The sequence below is a fragment of the Ranitomeya variabilis genome, chromosome 1, assembly GCF_051348905.1.
Source record: "Ranitomeya variabilis isolate aRanVar5 chromosome 1, aRanVar5.hap1, whole genome shotgun sequence".
Lineage (NCBI taxonomy): Eukaryota > Metazoa > Chordata > Amphibia > Anura > Dendrobatidae > Ranitomeya > Ranitomeya variabilis.
In genome coordinates this window covers 518,683,897-518,711,226 of record NC_135232.1, presented here as the reverse complement: position 1 = coordinate 518,711,226, position 27,330 = coordinate 518,683,897, and the positions used below count along the sequence as shown (strand labels likewise).

The window sequence follows — 27,330 nt, the reverse complement described above, 5'->3', positions numbered from 1 at the left end:
ACTCTAACTGATCCGTTAGACCGAAAAGCAGAAGCCTTACTTAAGAGGTCATGGGAGGCTAATACGGGGGCATTTAGACCAGCCATCTCTAGCACCTGTACTGCAAGGTCACTGCTAGTATGGACAGAGCAGCTGGAGGAACAAATTAGGAGTGGAGCTTCGAGAAATACAATTCTGTCGAAAATCCCTCTAATGAAAGATGCAGTAGCATTTCTAGCCGATGCATCGGTGGATTCGCTACGTCTAACAGCCAGGTCAGCCGGTCTAGTAAACACAGCCCGGCGAGCACTCTGGTTGAAAAATTGGAAAGGGGACGCACAGGCCAAGGCAAAACTTTGTGCGATCCCCTGCCAGGGTGAGTTCCTATTTGGGAAAACTCTGGACGAGCTCTTAAATAAGGCAGGAGAGCGGAAGAAAGGCTTCCCTAACCAGTACCTTCCCTCTTGCAGGAGAGCTTTCAGGAGGCGCCCCTTCACCAGGAACAAACCTACTGAACAAAGGGAGCGCTGGGAAGCAAAGGATCCAAAACAAAGAGGTGCTCTGTTTTCCGGATCCTATAACCAAAAACGTAATAAGTACCGTTAATTATGAAGTGGGCGGTAGATTGAAATATTTCTTTGCTAAATGGAAGTTGATAACATCTAGTCCTTGGATTCTGGACATTATTGGAAACGGATTGAGATTAGAATTTGATAGGATCCCTTGGGATTCTTTTATTGTAACATCTCCAAGAGGTCAACAACAACAAGAAGCTCTGGAATCAGAGATCCTGTCGCTTCTATCTAAAAAAGTATTGGTAGAGGTTCCCCGAGATCAAGAAGGGAGGGGGTTCTATTCCCCTTTATTCTTGATCAATAAACCAGATGGTTCATTCAGAACCATCATAAACCTCAAAAAACTAAATTCCTTTTTACGTAACCGCACTTTCAAAATGGAATCCATTAGTTCTACCATCAAGCTTTTGTTTCCTAGGTGTGTCATGGCCGGGATAGACCTAAAAGATGCTTACTATCACCTTCCTATACATGCCGAACACCAGCAGTATCTAAGAGTAGCGGTCATCCTGGAGGGACAGGTTCGTCACTTCCAATACGTGGCAATGCCATTTGGGCTTTCTATGGCCCCCCGCATTTTTACAAAAGTGATGTTAGAGGTAATGGCTCATCTACGCCAACGGGACACCTTAATAATACCCTACCTGGATGACTTTTTAGTGATAGGGAATTCTGTGGCTCAATGTAAATTGCGGTTGTCTAACACAATCTCATCCCTGCAGGAGTTGGGTTGGATTATCAACTTCGAAAAGTCCAGACTGAATCCAGACACTACTCAAATGTTTCTAGGGATCCAGCTAGACTCCGTAAGTCAAAAAAGCTTCCTCCCGCATTCAAAGAAAACGACTATACAGTCAAAGGTGTCAGAAGCAATAAAAAACCCCTACATGACACTAAGGAAGGCTATGTCCTTACTAGGATCATTGTCCTCATGTATCCCGGCTGTACCATGGGCTCAATTCCATACCCGCCAATTACAGTACGAAGTACTGTCAGCCCAGGGACGGAAAGGACACCTAGAGAGTAAACTAACTCTCTAGAGATGTCATAGAATCTCTATCCTGGTGGCTAGATATGGGACACCTTTCAGGGGGTGTACCGTGGATAGTAGATCCATCCAAAATAATTACTACAGACGCCAGCCCTACGGGATGGGGTGCACATATGGAGGATGACATAGTCCAGGATACCTGGAATCAGTCAGAATCATCATGTTCGTCAAATTGGAAAGAATTAACAGCAGTAGGAAAAGCCTTAAATTATTTTCTTCCACAGATTCAAGGAGCAGATGTAAGAGTATTCTCAGACAACTCCACCACAGTGGCCTATGTAAACCGTCAGGGCGGTACACGGTCAGGAAGTCTGATGACCATCGCAGGGGAGATCTTCCAGTTTGCAGAGACTCATCTTACGTCCCTAACAGCTCTACACATCAGAGGAGTAGAAAATACCAAAGCGGACTACCTCAGTCGAAACAGGCTGCGCCAGGGAGAATGGTCCTTAAACAGACCCGTGTTCAGACTAATAACAAGGGCATGGGGAGTGCCTCAGATAGATCTATTTGCCACAAGAGGCAACAGACAGGTAGAAAGATTCGCTTCCCTGAACTCCATGGATCATCCAGACATGCTGGACTCCCTACATCATCCTTGGAACTTCAAACTGGCTTACGCCTTTCCTCCAATGTCTCTAATTCCGCTAGTGATCAGGAAGATCAGGAGGGAACGTGCAAGGGTGATCCTCATTGCACCCTTCTGGCCAAAGAGGCCGTGGTTCTCCTGCCTCCAAAGCATGTGTCTATGCGATCCATGGATTCTTCCATTGGACAGGGAACTACTGTTCCAGGGGCCGTTTTTCCACCCGCAAGTGAAAGGGCTTCACTTGACGGCGTGGAACTTGAGCGGCAGTTACTAAGCTCAAGGGGTTTTTCAGAACAGCTAGTAAAAACCCTGCTACTAAGTAGAAAAAGATCTACCACCCTGATATATAGCAGGGTATGGAAAAAATTCTTAGAATTTCATACAATACCATTCACTAATCAGGTTCCGATAACACCTATTCTAGAGTTCCTACAAAAAGGTAGAGAATTAGGATTATCAGTGAACACCTTAAGAGTCCAGATATCAGCGTTAGGAGCCCTATATGGATATAATATAGCCGCTGATAGATGGGTCTCCAGATTCATTAAGTCTTGTGAACGAAGTAACCCGGTACATATTCCCCGTCTACCTCCGTGAGATTTAAATCTAGTGCTAGAAGCCTTAACCAGCTCCCCATTTGAGCCTCTAGATTCTATACCTCTAAATGTCCTCACATATAAGGTAGCCCTCTTGGTAGCCCTGACCTCAGCCAGACGTGTTAGCGACATCCAGGCCCTATCAGTAGACCCACCATTCTTACTGATATTCCATGATCGAATAGTCCTAAAACCAGACCCCTCATACCTCCCTAAGGTAGCATCCACCTACCACAGGTCACAGGAAATATTTCTCCCTTCCTTTTTTGATTCTCCTGTAACCCCTGAACAACCTAAGTTCCACACCTTAGATGTCAGAAGAGCCATCCTGACTTATATAGAAAGGTGTCAAACATGGAGGGAGAGTAGGGCTCTGTTTATCTCCTTTCAGGGCCACAAGAAAGGACATGGGGTCACGAGAGCTACCATATCTCGGTGGATCAGAGATGCTATCTGCTTGGCCTATACATCAAAAGGCGAGATTCCTCCAGTGGGTATTAAAGCGCACTCAACACGAGCCATGGCTTCCTCCTGGGCGGAACAAGCGGATGTCCCGATCCATCTAATATGTAAGGCCGCAACTTGGTCTACACCTTCTACCTTTTACAACCATTATAGACTTGATCTATCTTCATCTTCTGATTTGACCTTTGGTAGAGCTGTGCTTAGTACAGTAATCCCACCCGAGTAATGACTCTCTGAAAGTCTCTCATGTGGGGTGCTGTCGTGGCGAAGGGTAAAAAGCCGGATTACTCACCGGTAATGCTCTGTTAATGAGTCCACGACAGCACCCATTTACAACCCTCCCTGATTATGCACAGCCCTTTCTTTAATTCACAAATAATGGTTGTATAGAGTTTTTAAGATATTTTGCTGAATAAGAATTAATACTAAAGCTTTTGCAGTTCCCTTTTTATACTCTGTAAACTAAACTGAGGAGGAGAGGGGACCGCCTCCTTTTATTCTGTAGGTTTCCTGTTCCTATGGGCGGATCCCTCTCTCTCATGTGGGGTGCTGTCGTGGACTCATTAAAAGAGCATTACCGGTGAGTAATCCGGCTTTTTTGAGTGCCCATACTACCGCCAGGCACTCCTTCTCGATGGCCGCATAGCTTACTTCACGGGGCAGTAGTTTCCGACTCAGGTAAGCTACCGGGTGTTCTTGGCCGTCCGGCCCGACTTGGCTCAGTACTGCCCCCAATCCAAACAGAGAAGCGTCTGTGTGAACAAGGAAACCTTTAGTTGGATCGGGTGCAGCCAATACAGGGGTATTGGTGAGGGCGTCCTTTAGCTGGCAGAAGGCTTCCTCACACTCTGGGGTCCAGGTTACCTGGCGGGGTTGGTTCTTACGGGTCAGATCAGTGAGGGGCTTGGCTACGCTGCTGTAATTGGGGACGAATTTCCTGTAATACCCCGCTGTCCGTTTAGTGTTGCTTAGTGCGTGGGGTGGACCATTTGGCTATGGCCTCAATCTTGGCTGGTTCTGGTCGCTGTTTCCCGCTTCCCACCCAATGTCCTAAATACTGAACCTCCGCTTTGCCCACGTAACACTTGTTTGGGTTCAGGGTGATTCCGGCCTTGTGTATCCTGTCTAATACTGTCTCTAGGCGATTTAGATGCTCTTCCCATGTCGTGCTGTAGATGGCGATGTCATCCAGGTAGGCACACGCATAGTTCTGGAGACCATCCAGAAGCCGGTCAGCCAGCCTCTGGAAGGTCGCAGGGGCATTCTTCATGCCGAATGGCATAACTCGAAACTGGAATAAGCCAAACGGGGTGACAAATGAAGACTTGGGAATAGCGTCAGGACTAAGGGGAATCTGCCAGTAGCCTTTGCATAGATCGATGGTGGTCAAATACTTTGCCCCCGCCAGCCGGTCTAACAGCTCATCCATGCGCGGCATGGGATACGCATCCGTCACCATTTTCTCATTGAGCCTGCGATAGTCTACACAAAACCGTGTAGTCCCATCCTTCTTGGGCACTAACACTACGGGGGATGCCCAGGGACTATCTGATTCTTCAATGACCCCTAAACGCAACATCTCTCGTATCTCTTGTCGCATCCCTTCTCGTACAGACTCAGGGACACGGAAGGGGGTTGTCTCAGGGGGGTCTGATCCTGGGTCTCAACCTTGTGTTGTGCCAGGTGGGTGTACCCCGGTCTCCCTGAAAACATCCTCTGTCGCTGCCTCAACAACGCCTCTGCCTGCTGTCTCTCCCGGGGACCTAGGTCTTCACCCCAGTGTACCTGGTCCCATGTTTTAAACTGAGTCCTCTCCCCTAAAACATCAGGCAAGGGGAGTCCGGCTACATCCTCTGCTTCAGGTGCACAGATGGCCACTACCTCTTCAGGGCGCTCCCAGGAGGGCTTCAGCATGTTCACGTGGAACATGCGGATAACCCTGGGGTCGTCACAGTCGGCGACATTATAGGTGGTGTCGGCTATTTTCCCCACTACCTGGTAGGGCCCCTGCCATGCAGCTTGGAACTTGTTCTGCCTAGTGGGTTCTAACACCAAGACCTTCTGTCCTATCTCAAAGGTGCGTTCTCTGGCCCTCCGATCGAACCATACGTGCTGGCGCCATTGGGCCACCTGCAGGTTCCCACGTACAGCCTGGGTCAGCTCCTGTAGGCGGTCCCGGAATTCCAGCACATAGGGTACAATAGGTAACCCTTCTATGGTGCCCTCCCCTTCCCAGTGTTCTAGCACTAAGTCTAGGGGTCCCCTTACCCGCCTCCCGTATACCAGTTCGAACGGGGAGAACCCCGTGGATTCTTGGGGCACCTCCCGATAGGCAAACAGGAGGTGAGGCAAGAATTTCTCCCAGTCCCTGTAGGTCCTGGTAAAAGTCCCAATGAGTTGCTTTAATGTCCCGTTAAAGCGTTCACACAACCCATTGGTTTGCAGGTGGTACGGGGCGCTTCTAATGGACTTTACGCCGCACAGCTTCCACAGTTGGTTGGTCACCTCTGCTGTAAACTGGGTACCCTGGTCCGAGATCTCCCGGGGAAATGCAACCCGTGAGAAAACCTGGAGCAGGGCAGCCGCCACCGTCTCTGCCAGTATGTTAGGTAACGCAACTGCCTCTGGATACCGTGTGGCATAATCTACCACTGTCAATATATACCTTTTCCCTGACGGACTGGGTTTGGCTAACGGACCTATCAAATCGACCGCTACTCGGCTAAATGGTTCCTCCACAATGGGGAGGGGGCGTAATTTGGCCTTGCATCGATCTCCCCTCTTGCCAATGTGCTGGCAACTGTCACAGGTCTGGCAGTACTGACGAACATCATAGGTTACCCCCAGCCAAAGAAGTTTTGTGTCAGACGATGCCTGGTGCGACTGATGCCGAAGTGCCCGGCCAAGGGTATGTCATGAGATTCGCAGTAACTCCTGCCTATACTTCTTGGGAACTACCAGCTGTCGTTTTATAGTTGGGGTCGACCCTGTGTAGTGCTGCTCTGTGATCCGGTAGAGGAGTCCCTGCTTCCATATAAACTGTTCCCCTTCCAGTACCCCTCTCCCCTCCTGTGCCTTCTCACGATATCCCTCCAATGAAGGATCCTCAAGTAACTCCCTCTTAAATTCATCTGGGGTGGCCCAAGAAATGTCTGGCTATGGGAATACGTGTAGGGCTGGGATGTCTTACCTGGGCCTCCTCTGAGTGTGATTCCGCCTCCGCAGCTCGAGCTTGTCTCCGGGTGGCCACAGGATATGTCTCAGCCAGAGGGGCAACCGAGAAGGCAGACAACATGGGCCCCAAGTCATTTCCCAGCAAGACGTCTGCAGGCAAATCCTCCATCAAACCGACCTCAACAAGGCCATCCCCGACTCCCCAGTTCAGGTGAATCCTGGCAGTGGGCAGTCGATGTATGGCTCCCCCTGCTACATAGTTACATAGTTATTAAGGTTGAAGGAAGACTGTAAGTCCATCTAGTTCAACCCATAGCCTAACCTAACATGTTGAACCAGGGGAAGGCAAAAAAACCCCATGTGGCAAAGAGTAACTCCACCATGGGGAAAAAAATTCCTTCCCGACTCCACATACGGCAATCAGACTAGTTCCCTGGATCAACGCCTTATCAAGGAATCTAGTGTATATACCCTGTAACATTATACTTTTCCAGAAAGGTATCCAGTCCCCTCTTAAATTTAATTAATGAATCACTCATTACAACATCATACGGCAGAGAGTTCCATAGTCTCACTGCTCTTACAGTAAAGAATCCACGTCTGTTATTATGCTTAAACCTTCTTTCCTCCAGACGTAGAGGATGCCCCCTTGTCCCTGTCTCAGGTCTATGATTAAAAAGATCATCAGAAAGGTCTTTGTACTGTCCCCTCATATATTTATACATTAACATAAGATCACCCCTTAGTCTTCGTTTTTCCAAACTAAATAGCCCCAAGTGTAATAACCTATCTTGGTATTGCAGACCCCTCAGTCCTCTAATAACCTTGGTCGCTCTTCTCTGCACCCGCTCCAGTTCAGCTATGTCTTTCTTATACACCGGAGACCAGAACTGTGCACAGTATTCTAAGTGTGGTCGAACTAGTGACTTGTATAGAGGTAAAATTATGTTCTCCTCATGAGCATCTATGCCTCTTTTAATACATCCCATTATTTTATTTGCCTTTGTAGCAGCTGCCTGACACTGGCCACTGAATATGAGTTTGTCATCCACCCATACACCCAGGTCTTTTTCATTGACGGTTTTGCCCAGAGTTTTAGAATTAAGCACATAGTTATACATCTTATTACTTCTACCCAAGTGCATGACCTTACATTTATCCCCATTAAAGCTCATTTGCCATTTATCAGCCCAAGCTTCTAGTTTACATAAATCATCCTGTAATATAAAATTGTCCTCCCCTGTATTGATTACCCTGCAGAGTTTAGTGTCATCTGCAAATATTGAAATTCTACTCTGAATGCCCCCTACAAGGTCATTAATAAATATGTTAAAAAGAAGAGGGCCCAATACTGACCCCTGTGGTACCCCACTGCTAACTGTGACCCAGTCCGAGTGTGCTCCATTAATAACCACCCTTTGTTTCCTATCCCTGAGCCAGCTCTCAACCCACTTACACATATTTTCCCCTATCCCCATTACTCTCATTTTATGTAACAACCTTTTGTGTGGCACCGTATCAAAAGCTTTGGAAAAGTCCATATATACTACGTCCACTGGGTTCCCTTGGTCCAGTCCTGAACTTACCTCTTCATAGAAGCTGATCAAATTAGTCTGACATGAACGGTCCCTAGTAAACCCGTGCTGATACTGGGTCATGAGGTTATTCCTCTTCAGATACTCCAGCATAGCATCCCTTAGAATGCCCTCCAGGATTTTACCCACAGTAGAGGTTAAGCTTACTGGCCTATAATTACCGAGTTCAGTTTTTGCCCCTTTTTTGAATATTGGCACCACATTTGCTATACGCCAGTCCTGTGGTACAGACCCTGTTATTATGGAGTCTTTAAAGATTAAAAATAGTGGTCTATCAATGACTGTACTTAATTCCTGCAGTACTCGGGGGTGTATCCCATCCGGGCCCGGAGATTTGTCAATTTTAGTTATTTTTAGACGCCGCTGTACTTCCTGCTGGGTTAAGCAAGTGACATTTAATGGGGAATTTTTATCACTAGTCATTTTGTCTGCCATGGGATTTTCTTTTGTAAATACTGATGAAAAAAAGTCATTTAGCATATTGGCTTTTTCCTCATCCTCATCCACCATTTCACCCAGACTATTTTTAAGGGGGCCAACACTGTCATTTTTTAGTTTCTTACTATTTATATAGTTAAAGAATAACATGGACTGCCACTGTCCGGTCTGTCTTCTCTTGGTCCCGGATGAGATGAGGCTTCACAAGGGTCAAAGTTGCTCTGGAATCTTAGTCCCTGCAGGCGTTTCCCATTAACCCACATGACCTGTCTATGGTGTTGTCGATTATCTGCCCGGGCTGCCTGCACGGGGTCTACTTCATGCACCACTTCCTCCATTTCTTCCACCCCTTGGTTAGTCGTAGCCCCCAATGCCGGGTCAGCTTTGCCTTGGTAGCAGTGTACAGCGGCCCGGCTGAAGGTAGCTGTTCCCGCCTTTGGCCACTGGGTATGCTGAGTCCGGTTGGGACATTGTCTTTGCAGGTGGCCCAGCTGACGGCAGGTGTGGCATCGCGGCCCAGGAGAACTGTGGTAAGCCAGGTTTCCAGCTGGTCCCCCTACAATCTTCGGTGGTTTGGGCCCCTAAGGGTCCATGGGCGGACCCTTAGTGACCATCTTTGATCCAGACAACTGAGGCGTCCTGGCGTCATGATGTTCATCGGCCAGACAAGCGGCTTCCTCAAGAGTCATTGGCCGCCTGTCCCGAAGCCATTCCTGTGTCTCGGGGGTTAGTCCATTAACCCTAGAACGCATATTGGGGGGCCTTTTAGGCCCCCATGCTTACATTTTTGCTATTATCTGCAATATTACTTTAGTTAGACTTTTGAAACTCCAGGTATTCCTCAAGTATGTCGCTGTTGATAATATCCAGTTGTTCATATAATTTTTTTCATAGGCATTATGGTGTAACAATGCTTGTTTGGTGAAAACTACATCTGTACGAATTGGGGGCCTTTTAGGCCCCCGCTATTTTTATCATGTTCTCAGTAGTGTTTGTGTCTCAAGTTACTTTATTTGTACTCAGTAATGCTGGTGGAGGGGCCTGGGTGTGGATAATAACGTGAGGATGTCATGTGATTTTTGGAGGGAGTGATAAGGCCATGACATCACCTCAGGTCCTTCGGAACACAGTAATGAGCTGTGTATAGAGTACTGAGGACAGTATACACTGTGAGCTAATTGCTGAACGACCTGTGATAAGATAAGCTGTTGAGAGGAAATCTGATTCATTTTCAGTTTCTGTTTCTAAGAAGCTTGCAAAGGCTAGAGCTTGTGAGCCACAAAAATCCAGAGAATTGTACACCACCTAAAAGTATAAAAGGTAAGAGCTGCTGAGGGTGAGAGGAAGAAGGGGGGACATTACACTTACAGTGTGTCACACACAAGCAAAGAGTGGACAACCCTGATTCTGTTCATTGTTTTTTCTTTTAGTTTGCTAACATCTAGTCAGCAATGGCACACTCTTCCTCCAAGTGTCTGACTGACCAAGAGATTGAAGCGATTATGTTTCAAAGCGATGATGAAAGTGAACTATCTTTGTCTGATGAATATCTGCCACCAGCTAATCAAACATCCTCATCCAGTGATTCTTCTGATGATGAAGAAGTGAATCTAGTGGATCCTCAAGAAGTGATAAGCAGAACATCCAAAACGAATGTTTTTTGGGACAGTAATCCTACATTAGTCGGACGTACTCCAACACACAATATTGTGAGACAGGCTCAAGGAGCTGTGGGAAGTCCCAGTTACTTAACCCCTAAAGATGTATTCTGTACTTATTTTTCTGACAATATTGCAGAAGAGGTCCTATTATGTTCAAACCTAGAAGGAAGACGTATCGCTTCTGCAAAAAATAAGTCCTGGAAAAATATCTCAAAAGAGGAACTTTATGCATATATTGGACTTTTACTGCTGGCAGGGAGTCAAAAATCGTATGATGTCCCAATACGAGAATTATTTCTGGACCCACTTTCTGATCCACACTATAAGGGTATGTGTCCACGGTCAGTAAACGCTGCTTGTTTGACGCTGCGCAGAGCTGCAGCGTCAAACACGCAGCGTCCAGATGTTCCAGCATAGTGGAGGGGATTTTATGAAATCCCGTGTCCACTATGCGTGGAAACACGCATCCGACTTCCCTGCGACTCCGGACATGCTGCGCGTCTTTTCAGATCGCAGCATGTTCGTGCTACGTGCGGCGACGCTGCGTCGCCGCAAGTAATATCACAGGGCCCTATGCGAGGGTGCGATGATCCCGGATGTGTACAGTTAACACATCCGGGCATCATCGCGTCCCAGAAAGGGGGCGGGGCTTAGCACCAAGCGGCTTTGCCGCTCCGGCGATACCGCCGGCCATCCTGACCGTGGACACGTACCCTTAGGCGACAATGTCAGTGGGCAGATATGAGGAAATTAGAAGAATCATTCGCTTTGATGATAAGCGAACTCGTGCAGGGAGGTTTGAAACAGACAAATTAGCCCCTATCAGTTATATCTGGAACATATTTATCAAAAATTGCACAAAACTTTACAATCATAGTACTAATGTTACTGTAGATGAGCAACTTGTACCGTTCAGAGGACGCTGCAAGTTCATACAATACATGCCCAGCAAGCCAGCCAAGTAAGGAATAAAAATCTTCTGGATGTGTGATTCTGCAAATTATTATGGCATAAATGGCGTAATCTACTGTGGCAAAGAGGTTGGTGCACCAGTACAGAAGGATCTGGGGTCTGAAATAGTCAAAACTCTTGCTGTTCCAATATTCAATTCAGGTAGAAACATTACCATGGACAATTATTTCACCAATGTTGAACTAGGCAATTTTCTGCTTGCAAAAGCTATTACACTTGTTGGTACTATAAAGCAAAACAGACGAGAAATTCCAGAAGCACTGAAACACAATCATCAGCGAGCACTTTATGAGAGTGTCTTTGGATTCAATAACAAAGCGACTTTGGTATCTTACAAGGCGAAGAAGGAGAAATCTGTAATTTACTCGGACTCCCATGACAGCACGACGAGAGAGGGGATCCGCCCATTAGGAACAGGAAACCTACAGATACAAAAGGGCGGCACCTCTCCCCTGCATCAGTTGGTTTCCTGTTCCTAAAGGGATGGGTGCCCACAGATGAATCTTATGGAGCCCAGGCCGGCCGGCCGATTCCGGTAGCGAGGGGGTCTCCTACCTCGGCCGGTGCGGAGATCCCTGGAGACGCCACGGTGGTCCTTGCTGGACTGCACGTCGGTGGCGTTCGCAGCAGGGAGCAGAGTCCAGAGGATTTCTCGCCTCCATCAGCGTCAGCGCCGGTAAGTATTTCCCATTGGCGGTGCAGCGGTGGCGTACTTGCGGGGTGCCGGCGTCAGGATTATGTGGCCGGAGCGCTGCGATCCGTCCCCGGCGTCCTGCACCGCTCTCAGCGTGTGCTGGAGCGTTTCCGGGTGCGGTGACGCGGGGGGGCGGAGTTAGTAGCCGCTTCCGGGTCGCCGGATGTCTGCGCATGCGCAGTCGATCCAAAATGGCGGCGCCCATGTATCCTGATTACCGGTATTCTCCCACATGAATCCTATCATCCCTGCGGTATCCTGGGCCAATGGGAATGGCACTGACCTATCTGCTGACCGGATCCAAGGGGGATTTAAGCAGGTGACGATTCAGGAACCCTGCTTTTGGTCGCAATTCGTCATGGAGAGTGGTGGTGAGCAGCAGCAGCTGCTTGATGATGTGCGTCAGAAGCCCAAGGAGAAAGACAGAAGCGACCAGTCCAGTCGTAAAAGCTCATCCGGGCAGGGATCAAGAGCTTCGACTAGGAAAGAACCCCCTCGCATTCCGGTACTTTACTTTGGCGCACGGGTAAGTGATCTACGTGAAAGTTCACTCTGTGACGCGGGCCCCTTATACTTTATCATTCTAGGGAAAGAAGAGTGACAAGTCAAAACATAAGGAGTGTGCCCTCTGTGGAGTCCCCTTACCAGACTGTTATCCTAAGAAATTATGTGCCCCCTGTATACAACAGACGGTGAGGTCTACAGGTGTGGTGGGGTGGAAGCGACATTAGGTCAGATAGTAGTTATCACCTATACTGTCCCCCCCCCAGGTAGCAGAAGAGTCTGTGAGTGCGGCAAACCTGAAGGAGATGATACGTTTGGAAGTGAGGGAATCTCTACGGTCCCTATCCCAAACGGGAGGTTCAAAACATAGAACCCCCCTGGACTCTAATTCTTCGGAGGAAGAAAGAGAAGAGGGTGCCTATCACTCTAGTCCTTCCTCCTCTTCATCAGATGAGGAGTCTGGACGATTTTGTCTGCCCCTGGATAAGATTGACAAAGTGGTCAAGTCAGTTAGGGGCACAATGGGCATAGAAGAAACCAAGCCGCAGCCCTCAAAGCAAGAGATGATGTTCAGCGGACTGGATCGTAAAAAACACAGATCTTTTCCAGTGAACGAAAAGATTCAAGACTTAATCCTCCGGGAATGGAAGAAGCCGGAAAAGAAGGGTTCCTTACCGCCAGCTTTAAAACGCAGGTACCCCTTTGATGATCCGGTTGTAGAGACATGGGACAAAGCCCCTAAGTTGGATGCGGCGGTGGCAAAAGCATCCAAGAGAGCCTCGTTGCCATTTGAGGATATGGGGACCCTCAAGGACCCCCTTGATAGAAAAGCGGACATTTTCCTTAAAGGTACCTGGGAAACAGCGGCAGGATCTCTCAGACCAGCGGTTGCCGCAACATGTACAGCCAGATCTTTAATGGTCTGGCTGGATCAGTTAGAGACCCAGCTTAAGGACGGCGCTTCCAGAGATTCTATTCTGAAGGCCTTACCAACAATTCAAAATGCTGCGGCCTTTCTATCAGACGCTTCGGTGGACTCAGTCAGGATGGCGGCTAGAGCGGCAGGGCTCTCCAACGCGGCTCGTAGAGCCTTATGGTTGAAGTGCTGGTCAGGCGACATACAATCCAGAGCTAAGCTCTGCGCAATCCCATGTAAGGGAGAATATCTCTTTGGTCCAACTCTGGATGAGTTGCTGGAGAAAGCGGGGGATGACAAGAAGAAATTTCCTAATCCTTCTTCAGCATCCTACCGTCGGCCCTTCAACAGAAGAAGATTTGGTCGCGGAAAGAAACGCGGGTCCTCACCCTCTAGAGAGAGTTTTAGATGGGAGGACAGACGCGGAAGAGGTACGGGCTATATGTTTCGCCGTTCCTCAAAAGAACAAAAAAAGCCGGACCAATGACTAGCAATCCCCGTGGGGGGTAGACTGTCAACATTCTCTTCAGCATGGTTTGACATTTCGAACAGTAAATGGGTCCGAGGCATTATAGCTAAAGGCCTAAAGCTTGACTTTAGTCATTGGCCTCGGGATAAATTTAAGTTAACCCCTTTACGCTCCTCCCCCCTTGAACAAGCAGCCCTGGAAGCAGAGGTCATGAACTTATGCTCCAAGAGAGTTTTGATCGAAATCCCAGGATCAGAAAGAGGGAGGGGATTTTACTCTCCTCTTTTTCTGATCAAGAAGCCAGACGGATCATTTAGAACGATCATAAATCTCAAAAGCCTTAATGAATTCCTGGTCAATGAATCATTTAAAATGGAAACAGTCAGTACAGCAATAAAAATGTTGTTTAAACACTGCTTCATGGTAGTTGTGGATTTAAAGGACGCATACTATCATGTTCCAATACATGAAGACTTCCAGAGATTCCTGAGAGTAGCTGTGACAATGGGGGGTCAGGTTCGTCACTTCCAGTTCAGAGCTCTTCCCTTTGGCCTATCAGCGGCCCCTAGGGTATTTACAAAGTTAGTGGCCGAAGTCATGGCGCACTTGCGAGAATCTGACATCCTGATTGTCCCCTATTTGGATGACTTCCTTATAGTGGGAAGTTCGGCAGACCATTGCCTCTCACAACTAGAGACAACCACAACCAAACTTGAACATCTGGGGTGGATCATAAATTATGAAAAATCCCGGTTACAGCCCCAAATGATACAGAGATTCTTAGGGCTGTTGTTAAATTCAGAAACCCAACAGTGTTGTCTTCCGCCTGACAAGTTGTTACACATCCAACAACAAGTATCTAAAGCAATTGATAAACCATCCATGACCCTTAGACAGGCTATGTCACTGTTAGGATCTCTAACCTCATGCATTCCCGCTGTCCGTTGGGCCCAATTTCATACCAGACCTTTACAATCCGAGGTACTGGTTAATGATAGAATTTTACAGGGGTCTTTGCAGAGTCAGATTACCTTGGGTCCAAAAGCCCTTACTTCTCTTAGATGGTGGCTAAACAGTGACAATTTATCGGCGGGAGTTCCCTGGGTAACACGGGTGACACGTATTGTAACAACGGACGCTAGCCCTTCAGGTTGGGGAGCACACATGGATGACATGATAGTTCAGGGTCTATGGGACCCCTTAACATCAGCCTCCTCTAACCACAGAGAGTTAATGGCAATTGAACTTTCTGTTAAAGGGAACCTGTCACCTGAATTTGGCGGGACCAGTTTTGGGTCATATGGGCGGGGTTTTCGAGTGTTTGATTCACCCTTTCCTTACCCGCTGGCTGCATGCTGGCCGCAATATTGGATTGAAGTTCATTCTCTGTCCTCCGGAGTATATGCCAGCGCAAGGCAAGATTGCTATGCGCAGGCGTGTACTCCGGAGGACAGAGAATGAACTTCAATCCAATACTGCAGCCAGCATGCAGCCAGCGGGTAAGGAAAGGGTGAATCAAACACCCAAAAACCCCGCCCATATGACCCAAAACTGGTCCCGCCAAATTCAGGTGACAGGTTCCCTTTAAAAAATTCCTCATATGTCTGCAGGGTCACCACGTCAAGATCCTCTCGGACAACCAGGTGGCGGTCGCATACATAAATCACCAGGGTGGAACTCATTCCGAATCTCTGATGAGAGTGGCGGACCGGTTATTCCAGACAGTGGAGAACAATTTTCTATCTTTAACCGCACTGCACATAAGAGGAAAAGAAAATGTGAAAGCGGACTTTCTAAGCCGCAACACCCTGAGACAAGGGGAATGGTCTCTAAACGATCTCGTGTTCAACCAGATTGTCCAAAAATGGGGACATCCAGAGGTGGATTTATTTGCCACCAGGGACAACCGAAAGACAATAAAATTCTGTTCCCTAAATCCCAGGGAGAATCCTCTGGCGGTAGACGCCTTTCTGATCAACTGGGACTTTCGGTTGGCTTATGCGTTCCCCCCGCTGGGCCTGATACCTCTGGTAATCAGGAAAATAAGAGAAGATCGGGCAAGAGTTATATTGATTGCCCCATTCTGGCCCAGAAGGGCCTGGTTCACCTGGCTCAGGGTCATGTCAGTGGAGGACCCCTGGGTGCTTCCGGACATCCCAGATTTGCTCCACCAGGGTCCGATCAGCCATCCTCAAGTAAAGAGTCTCCATTTGACGGCATGGAGTTTGAGAGGGCGTTGCTGAAAAACAAAGGGTTCTCCCCAAATTTGATTGAAACCCTTATGAAAAGTAGGAAGCAGATTACAACAACAATCTACGCTAGAACCTGGCGGAAATTCCTGGCCTCTTCTGACTTTAATTTAGAAGAGGGAATACCTATAAAACAGATCTTAGAATTCCTGCAAAGGGGCTTAGAGCTAGATCTATCCACTAGTACCCTAAAAGTACAAGTCTCGGCCCTAGGGGCCTTGTTTTCATGTAACGTCGCCAATAATTATTGGATCTCAAGGTTCATTAAAGCCTCTAGTAGGGCTAGACCCATACATAGGGATAGATCTATGCCTTGGGATCTTAACCTAGTCCTGTCAGCATTGACTAGAGAGCCGTTTGAACCATTACAATCAGCTTCAATTAAAGCATTATCCCTTAAAACAGCATTTCTGGTAGCAATAACATCTGCCCGTAGGGTAGGAGATATACAAGCTCTCTCCAGAATTTCCCCTTACACAGAGTTTCTGCCAGATAGGGTAGTCCTCAGACCAGACCCGGCCTATTTACCAAAAGTATCATCTCGGTTTCACAGGTCACAGGAGATAGTGTTACCATCTTTCATTCCCAATCCCTCCAACCCTAAAGAAGAGCTACTCCATACACTAGACGTTAGGAGATGCCTGTTAGAATACATCTCTGTTACTGATACATGGAAGAAAGATAATGCCTTATTTTTATCTTTCCAAAATCCCAGAAAAGGACTCAGGGTATCAAAGTACACACTAGCAAAGTGGATTAGGGAGGCTATCTCTTTGGCTTATACTGCAGGTGGGGGTCCGACTCCGCAGAATCTGAGGGCGCATTCCACCAGGGCCATGGCTACATCCTGGGCGGAGAAATCTGGAGTATCAATCGACCAGATATGTAAGGCGGCCACATGGTCATCCCCGTCCACCTTCTTTAAGCACTATAGGTTGGATTTAGGGGCCTCCTCTGATCTCACCTTCGGGTTAAGGGTGCTGCAGGCTATAGTCCCTCCCTAAGGTAGTGTTACATCTCTGTAAATCTCTCGTCGTGCTGTCATGGGAGTCCGAGTAAAGCATTAAGCTACTTACGGTAGCGGCATTTCTCGGAGGCCCATGACAGCACCCTTAGTTCCCTCCCTATTTCACGTGGGGGTTGCACCTCCTATAATGTATATATCTCACGTGTATATGCCCAGTTCCAATATATGGGTTAAAATTTTGTATATAAACTGTATATAATGTGTATTTTTGTGTGCTACTAACCGCGGTAGTCCTCTCAAGGCTCTGAAATACAACTGATGCAGGGGAGAGGTGCCGCCCTTTTGTATCTGTAGGTTTCCTGTTCCTAATGGGCGGATCCCCTCTCTCGTCGTGCTGTCATGGGCCTCCGAGAAATGCCGCTACCGTAAGTAGCTTAATGCTTTTACTCAGTACCATGCATCACGATTGCAGTGTTGACAGCAATGACAAAAAATTGAAACCAGAAATCATCCTGCATTACAACACAACAAAAGGAGGTGTAGATAAAATGTATGAGATGGTGGGAGAATATTCGTGTAAGAGGCAAACACAATGATGGCCTGTAGTACTATTTTCAAATATGCTTGATGTAGCAGCCCTAAATTCATTCATTATTTATACAGAAACTCATCTGGAAATTTCATGCACAGAGGAAGGACAGGAGATGCATATTCTTGAAGGACCTTTGTCATGAACTTGTAATGCCTCACATGATAGAGCGAAGCGACTTGAAATGCTTGCCAAAGCAAACTAAAGAAGTAATGAAATGGTGTGGCGTACAGTTTCAGATTATTCCAGAGCTAGAAAGAAAACGAAAGCGTTGTTTTATGTGTCCAAGAAACATAGAGAGGAAAACTGAGCGATATTGTTCCACTTGTAAGGAAACTATTTGCAAAGAACACTTCTGAAAAAATAACATGTCAAAATTGTTTTGAAGACTAATATAAATAGAAAAGAAAGTTAGAATAAAAATGTAGCTGTAGCTAGTTTGCTATAGATTTCTATGCGTTTTTGTGTGTTTTAATGTCCTTGTGTGAAATTTGGGGAAAAAAAAGATTTTTTTGGTGTTTTCTGTGAAAAATTATAATTAAAATTTTGTCCACTATTCATATTTTATTGAGCAATTTTGAAATAAACTTGTGAAAGTTATTTAAGTGTGTTTTTCTACATTATGTGCATGGGGACCTAAAAGGCCCCCAATACGTTAATATGTATATTTTTAACGTCATGCGTTCTAGGGTTAAAGAATCGTTCTAACAAGAAGAGCTGGAGGACGTCCTCCTTAGTGGTTGCTTGGCTCCCTTGTACCCACTGTAGCAGTGACCGCCGTAATTTACAGGCCCATTCAGCGTGGGTATTGGTTACTCGTTTTATAAGTCCGCGAAACTTTTGGCGGTATGCCTCTGGTGTCAGCGCATACCGGGCCAAGATCACTTCTTTGATCCGCTCATAGTCCATACAGTCCTCATCAGGTACCATGCGATAGGCGTCTGCTGCCCGGCCGGTCAGCTTGCTGGCCAGAATCTGAACCCGTTCCTCCGGCTTCACTTGATGAAGGGCACACTGCCGCTCAAAGTCCTGCAGAAAGCCATCAATGTCTTCCTCCCCCAACTGTCGGAAGGCATTATGATGGATCTTTTTGTGGCTTACTGTTGAAGGAACCTGGTAGGAGGCCAGAGCTCCCCCTGCTTGCTGACTCTCCTCTCTCCGCTCTGCCATCTCCATCTTGGCCAGCTCCACTTTGGTCCATTCTGCCATCTCCATCTTGGTTAGCTCTATCCTGGTCCGCTCGGCCATCTTTTCCTTCAGATCAGTACGCACATCAGCCATCACCTCTCGTATGATCTCTACTGCAGGTTTTGGGCCATAGAATGCCAGTCTGTTCTTTACCTCCCTATAGAATTCAGTCTCCTCCACGTTCACATTGGGGGGGCGCTGCACCGTCGTGTTCCATGATGGCTGCTATCAAATCTGCTTTTGTTTTGTTGCTGGCGATTAACCCTCGGGCTTCCACCAGATCTTTTAATGTAGTCCTCTTTAACTTCTGGTAGTTGTTTTCCATTCATTCCTTTCCTCCTGTAGAAGGGGTATCAGATCCCGCTGTCTGCCACCAGTGTAACGAGGTCTACCAAGCTGGGGTACCTTTCAGTACCACCCCGTGTTTCAGGAGGTCCACTTTGCATTGGCTGTAGTCTGAATGAAGGACGCTGGCTGGAATTCCTTGATTACATGAAAGCATATAAAAGCTGACTGCTTCTCCACGTATTTCCAGTCTCACAACACTTTATTCACCGAACACAGAATACATGTAACCGATACAGAGGGCAGGTCCATTCAAAAGCGGCAGGCCAAACATACATTACAATAGCCACAGGAGGCCGGAGCCTGCTGATATTTACTGTGGGAATTACAAAGATAGGAGGTCAGAAGGGGGATATCTTGTCTCCTCTGCCCAGGGGCGCAGCCTGTGGGCTGATGCATTAGGGACATATATCTCACATGGAACCTATTATATATACAAATAACTGCATAACATATTCTGGGTGCTGGGGGGTTCTGTAACACAGTGAGTGGGGGTAATGTGTGTGGGTCTCTTGTATTACACGCTCTCCTGGTGTGGCCGGCTATGGGGAGGGAGCCCCAGATATACAGTGTGTGGGGGGTAATGTGTCTGGGTCTCCTGTATTACACGCTCTCCTGGTGTGGCCGGCTATGGGGGAGCCCCAGATATACAGTTTGTGGGGGGGTAATGTGTCTGGGTTTCCTGTATTACACCCTCTTCTGGTGTGGCCGGCTATGGGGGGAGCCCTAGATATACAGTGTGTGGGGGGTAATGTGTCTGGGTCTCCTGTATTACACGCTCTCCCGGTGTTGCCGGCTATGGGGGGAGCCCCAGATATATATTGTGGGGGGTAATGTGTCTGGGTCTCCTGTATTACATGGTCTTCTGGTGTGGCCAGCTATGGGGGGAGCCCCAGATATATAGTGTGTGTGGGGGGTAATGTGTCTGGGTTTTCTGTATTACACGCTCTTCTGGTGTGGCCGGCTTTAGGGAGGGAGCCCCAGATATGTAGTGTGTGGGGGGTCATGTGTCTGGGTCCCCTGTATTACACGCTCTCCTGGTGTGGCCGGCTATGGGTAGGGAGCCCTAGATATATAGTGTGTGTGGGGGGTAATGTGTCTGGGCTGGCTATGGGGGAAGGAGCCCCCTCAGGGTAGGGGTTGCTGGCAACTTTCTATGGCACATCCTTCCCTGTAACACCGTGCATTCCATGCTAAGGCATGTGCCCCAGATATATAGTGAGTGGGGGTAATGTGTCTGGGTCTCCTGTATTGCACGCTCTTCTTGTATGGCCGGTGTTACAGAACCCCCCAGCACCCAGAATGTTATGCAGTTATTTGTATATATATAATAGGTTCCATGTGAGATATATGTCCCTGATGCATCAGCCCACAGGCTGCGCCCCTGGGCAGAGGGGACAAGATATCCCCCTTCTGACCTCCCCCACCTTTGTAATTCCCACAATAAATGTCAGCAGGCTCCGGCCACCTGCGGCTATTGTAATGTATGTCTGGCTTGCCGCTTTTGAATGGGCCTGCCCTCTGTATCTGTGTGATATGTATTCTGTGTTCTGTGAGTAAAGAGTGTCACACTGGAAATACGTGGAGAAGCAGTGATATTTTATATGCGCCCATGTAATGAAGGAATTCCAGACAGCGTCCTTCATTCAGAATCCAGCCAAAGCAGAGTGGACCTCCTAAACCACGGAGTGGTACTGAAAGAGGTACTCCAGCACAGCAGACCCCGTTACAGCCGGCTATAGGAAAAGGAAGCCCCCTAAGGGTAGGGGTCTCTGGCAACTTTCTATGGCACCTCAATGTAACACCCAGTTACATACTGTGTGTGGGATAATGTGTTTGGGTCTTCTGTTTTACATGCTCTTCTGGTGTTGCTGGCTATAGGGGAAGGAGCCTCAGATAAACACCATGTTTCAAATTATTATGCAAATTACATTTTTCTCTGATTTTTCCTAAATGTTCGGTGCAAATGAGTCAGTCTAATAAGTCATCACCCGTTAGTGTCCATCAAATTTTATTGACGAAACCTCCCAATGATAACAGTATAATATCCAAAATGAATAAAAACTCAAAATGCACTGTTCCAAATTATTAGGCACAGTAGAATTTCTAAACATTTGATATGTTGTAAAGAACTGAAAATGCTCATTTGTTGAATTTGCAGCAATTAGGAGGTCACATTCACTGAACAAAAAAGCTATTGAACTCCAAAACATCCTAACAGGCTAAGTTACATGTTAACATAGGACCCCTTCTTTGATATCACCTTCACAACTCTTGCATCCGTTGAACTTGTGAGTTTTTGGAGAGTTTATGCTTGTATTTCTTTGCATGAAGACAGAATAGCCTTCCAGAGCTGCTGTTTTGATGTGAACTGCCTCCCACCCTCATAGATCTTTTGCTTGATGATACTCCAAAGGTTCTCTATAGGGTTGAGGTCAGGGGAAGATGGTGGCCACACCATCAGTTTATCTCCTTTTATGCCCAAAGCAGCCAATGACTCAGAGGTATTCTTTGTAGCATGAGATGGTGCATTGTCATGCATGAAGATGATTTTGCTCCTGAAGGCACGTTTCTGCTTTTTATACCATGGAAGAAAGTTGTCAGTCAGAAATTCTACATACTTTGCAGAGGTCATTTTCACACCTTCTAGAACCTTAAAGGGCCCTACCAGCTGTTTCCCCATGATTCCGGCCCAAAACATGACTCCTCCACCTCCTTGCTGATGTCGCAGCCTTGTTGTGACATGATCACCAACCACCCACCACTCCATCCATCTGGACCATCCAGAGCTGCTCCACACTCATCAGTAAACAAGACTGTTTGAAAATTAGTCTTCATGTATGTTTGGGCCCACTGCAACCATTTCTGCTTGTGAACACTGTTTAGGGGTGGCCGAATAGTAGGTTTATGCACCATAGCAAGCCTTTGAAGGATCCTACACCTTGAGGTTTGAGGGACTCCAGAGGCACCAGCAGCTTCAAATATCTGGTTTGTAATGGCTTTTTAGCAGCTGCTCTCCTAATGCCTTGCAGAAACCTTCCTCATTATGCCTTTATCAGCATGAACATGTCTGTGCTCAGATTCAGCCACAAATCTCTTAACCGTATGATGATCACGCTTAAGTTTTCTGGAATTATCTAATGTTTTCATCCCTTCACAAAGGCATTGCACTATTTGATGCTTTTCGGCAGCAGAGAGATCCTTTTTATTTCCCATATTGCTTGAAACCTGTGGCCTGCTTAATAATGTGAAACATTATTTTTAAGTAGTTTTCCTTTAATTAGAATCACCTGGAAAACTAATTATCACATGTGTTTAAGATTGATTTCAGTGATCCATTGAGCCCTGAGACACAATACCATCCATGAGTTTATTTGAAAAACAAAACAATTAAATCTTTATGACACTTAAATCCAATTTGCATAATAATTTGGAACATGGTGTATAGTATGTGGGGGATAATGTGTCTGGGTCTCCTGTATTAGGGTATGTGTCCACTGGCCGGATTACATCCGGATTACAACCGCAGTGTTCAACCCGCAGCGTCCAGATGTTACAGCATAGTGTAGGGGATTTTGTGAAATCCCGTCCCCACTATGCGTGCAAACACGCATCCGGCGGCTCGTCTTTTTAGAACGCCGCCGCAAGGTAAATAACAGGGTCCTATGTATAGGGTGCGGCGATTGCGGATGTGTTCAACATACACATCCGGAATCACTGCGCTTACTGAGGGGGGCGGTGCTTTGGGCGGAGCGGGTTCTCCTCTCCGTCCAAAGCGCCGACAATCCGGACCGTGGACACACACCCTCACACTCTCTTCTGGTATGGCCGGCTATAGGGGAAGGAGCCCCCTCGCGTAGGGGTTGCTGGCAACTTTCTATGGCACCTCACTGTATAAAAGAAAAAAATGTATCATATAGATGCTCTTTAAACATTCACAACTGATGGAAATATGACTGATGCATATTGTGGCCATAAGGGTACATGCAGTACTGTACATTCAGGCCTGTAACCTTTATACCTGCTCTATCCTTTAGTGGTCTCCTTGCAAAAAGTGTTAAGAATAGCTGAGATCCTGGCGCAGGAGGAGCAGGGACCATCGTGGGCCACTGGGGAAACAGCGGTAAGAGATGGGGCAATAGAAGTTAGTGGTGTGTTGTTTTATTTTTATAGAGCATAAATTCTACTGGACGTACTTTGTTTTTCAGGAAGCGGAGGCTGAATTTCATGAATTATTGGCATTTTACGGCTATGATGTATCAGACTGTCTATCAGACAGTGAAGTAGATAATACTCATCCTGAAAACATACAGACTCTTGGTTTTCTACAACCGGTAAGACACTGTGACTAGGAAAAGATTCCATCAAATAATGTAATTTATACTTAGAGATTGAGTATTTTGAAATTCAAATTCACCATGTCTGATTATTATTTTTTAATTGTACTAAATTTGCTGCAAATCACAGGTACTCCAATTGCTCTAAGAAGATGTATATAACACTTTGAGGACTGTATCCAACCCATCTCACACTCAACTCGAACATCATTCAGATGTCTGTGGATCTTGGTCCAAACTTGCATGTATGGACTGGCTGGTGTTGACAGCCTTATAGAAATATATGAAGCTGTCACGCATGGGAGAGTCATGGTCAGTCCATGCATTGCTGTCTGAAATTGGACAGAGATCCATGAACATCTGAATGAGCTTTAAGTGATAAGTCACCTCACCATTGAAATTGAGAATACCCAACAGCTCATTCAATATCACCAACAGACTTGTTTAAAAAAAAAAAAAAAAAACTTAGTACTTACCAGTAACGGGATCTTTAGGAGCCCATGACATCACCACGGAGAGAGGGATCCACCCTTCAAATACAGGAAACATACAGAATAAAAGGGCGGTACCTCTCTTGCATCCTTTGGTTTACAGACGCAAGAGGACATCCAAGGATATTGTAACAAATATGAACATCATAATGCTTGTTAACCCCTTCACCAACTTGTGTTTTCTGTTTTAATTTTTTTGCTGCCCTTTTTCCCAGAGCCGCAATTTTTTTTCTTTTTTTTCCCTGGTCAATATGGCAATGTGAGGGGTTTTTTTTTTTTTTTTTTTTTAACAGGACGAGTTGTACTTTTGAACCACACCATTGGTTTTATCAAATGGTGTACTGGAAAAAAAAATTCAAAGTTCAGTGAAATTGCAAAAAAGTGTGATTCCACAATTGTGTTTTTTTTTTTTTCTTACCATCTTCACTAAATGCTAAAGCTGACCTGGCATTATGATTCTCCATGTCATTCTGGGCATGCAGATAGCAAATATGTATAGGTTCTTTTTTTATTTACCGTATATACTCGAGTATAAGCTGACCCGAGTATAAGCCGACCCCCCTAATTTTGCCACAAAAAACTGGGAAAACTTATTGACTCGAGTATAAGCCTAGGGTGGAAAATACAGCTGCTACCGGTGAATTTCAAAAATAAAAATAGATGCTCCATACCGTTCAGTATGCCCCCATAGATGCTCCACATAAAGCTGTGCCATATATAATGCTCTGCACCATTCATTATGGTCCCATAGATGCTCCACATAAAGCTGTGCCATATATAATGCTCTGCATCGGTCATTATGGTCCCATAGATGCTCCATATAGAACTGTGCCATATATAATGCTCTGCACCGGTCATTATGGCCCCATAGATGCTCCAAATAAAGCTGTGCCATATATAATGCTCTGCACCGTTCAGTATGGCCCCATAGATGCTCCATAGAAAGCTGTGCCATATATAATGCTCTGCACCGTTCAGTATGGTCCCATAGATGCTCCACATAAAGCTGTGCCATATATAATGCTCTGCACCGGTCATTATGGCCCCATAGATGCTCCACATAAAGCTGTGCCATATATAATGCTCTGCACCTTTCAATATGGCCCCATAGATGCTCCATAGAAAGCTGTGCCATATATAATGCTCTGCACCGGTCATTATGGCCCCATAGATGCTCCACATAAAGCTGTGCCATATATAATGCTCTGCACCGTTCAGTATGGTCCCATAGATGCTCCACATAAAGCTGTGCCATATATAATGCTCTGCACCATTCAGTATGGCCCCATAGATGCTCCACATAAAGCTGTGCCATATATAATGCTCTGCACCTTTCAATATGGCCCCATAGATGCTCCATAGAAAGCTGTGCCATATATAATGCTCTGGACCGTTCAGTATGGCCCCATAGATGCTCCACATAAAGCTGTGCCATATATAATGCTCTGCACCGTTCATTATGGCCCCATAGATGCTCCACATAAAGCTGTGCCATATATAATGCTCTGCACCGGTCATTATGGCCCCATTGATGCTCCACAGAAAGCTGTGCCATATATAATGCTCTGCACCGGTCATTATGGCCCCATAGATGCTCCACATAAAGCTGTGCCATATATAATGCTCTGCACCGTTCAGTATAGCCCCATAGATGCTCCACATAAAGCTGTGCCATATATAATGCTCTGCACCGGTCATTATGGCCCCATAGATGCTCCTAATAAAGCTGTGCCATATATAATGCTCTGCACCGTTCAGTATGGCCCCATAGATGCTCCACATAAAGCTGTGCCATATATAATGCTCTGCACCGTTCATTATGGCCCCATAGATGCTCCACATAAAGCTGTGCCATATATAATGCTCTGCACCGTTCAGTATGGCCCCATAGATGCTCCATAGAAAGCTCTGCCATATATAATGCTCTGCACCGTTCAGTATGGCCCCATAGATGCTCCACATAAAGCTGTGCCATATATAATGCTCTGCACCGTTCAGTATGGCCCCATAGATGCTCCACATAAAGCTGTGCAATATATAATGCTCTGCACCGGTCATTATGGCCCCATAGATGCTCCACAGAAAGCTGTGCCATATATAATGCTCTGCACCGTTCAGTATGGCCCCATAGATGCTCCACATAAAGCTGTGCCATATATAATGCTCTGCACCGTTCAGTATGGCCCCATAGATGCTCCACATAAAGCTGTGCCATATATAATGCTCTGCACCGTTCAGTATAGCCCCATAGATGCTCCACATAAAGCTGTGCCATATATAATGCTCTGCACCGGTCATTATGGCCCCATAGATGCTCCATATAAATCTGTGCAATATATAATGCTGCTGCAATAAAAAAAAAAAGACATACTCACCTTTCTTGCTGCACGCCGTTCCTCAGCGTCCCGTCTCGGCGCCTCTCCGCACTGACTGTTCAGGCAGAGGGCGGCGCGCACACTAGTACGTCATCGCGCCCTCTGACCTACACAGCAAGAGGACGTGGAAGACAGAGCGGCGCCCGGCGTGTGGAACGCGGACAGGTAACTATGACATACTTACCTGCTCCCGGCGTCCCTGGCTCCTTATCCCGGACAGCTGGTCTCCTGGTGCCGCAGCCTCTTCCTCTGTCAGCGGTCACCGTTACCGCTGATTAGAGGAATGAATATGCGGCTCCGCCCCTATGAGAGTGGAGTCCATATTCATAACTTTAATGAGCGGTCCCACGTGACCGCTGAACAGGGAAAGAGCTGCGGCACCGAAGACCGTGGGACGGGCAGGGGGAGCCCCAGGAGCGCCGGGACTAGGTGAGTATGCGACAGTCCTCTCTCCCCCTCACCCGCCGACCCAACCGCCGATCATGACTCGAGTATAAGCCGAGAGGGGCAATTTCAGCCCAAAAATTTGGGCTGAAAATCTCGGCTTATACTCGAGTATATACGGTAAATGGTGAAAAAAAAATCCAAAGTTTGTTAAAGTTGCAATTTTTCATAATCTAGGCCTGGGTTATGGCTTATTTTTGTTTGATACCATTTTGGTGTAGATACGATCTTTCTTCAGTACAAAAGTTCCTTTTGTAAGAGAAGGTACTATTTGAACAAGTCCCACAGAGAACAAGGTACTTGGAAGGATAGGAAGCCAAGGAGCGGAGGCTTCATGTTTGAAGGCCCTTTCTCTGAGTCTAGGAAGGCTGCCAAGTGACGGGCTTTCCCAGATGGGAGAAAGGCTGTCCCACTTCCAGCCTGCCTGGGAGAGAGTTTCATCCAATCCTTGGATTCTAAATGTAATTTGTTCTGGGCTAAAGTTAGAGTTCAAATCCACTCCCCATCACACATTCAAGATATCTCCACCCCCCCTTCCCCCAGAAGTCCTGGGGAGCAATTGGCCCTGGAGACAGAAGTGCTAGGCTTAATGCACAAAAAAGTGTTGATGGAGGTGCCGGTACATCAGCGGGGGCAAGGATTTTATTTTTTCCTGTTTCTAATTAAA

General features: G+C 46.7%; 1 protein-coding gene across 1 annotated transcript in view; it reads left to right on the top strand.

Moving 5' to 3' along the window:
• Positions 1-6,436: 6,436 nt before the first annotated feature.
• The window catches only part of MIER2 (MIER family member 2), a 201,088-nt gene continuing 180,194 nt past the window's right edge, over positions 6,437-27,330 (top strand). Inside the window, exons 1-3 of the mRNA XM_077253926.1 lie at positions 6,437-6,640; positions 23,054-23,139; positions 23,225-23,350. Coding sequence (XP_077110041.1) covers positions 6,511-6,640; positions 23,054-23,139; positions 23,225-23,350 — 342 coding nt within the window. The 5' untranslated portion in view covers positions 6,437-6,510. The remainder of the gene's footprint in view (positions 6,641-23,053; positions 23,140-23,224; positions 23,351-27,330) is intronic.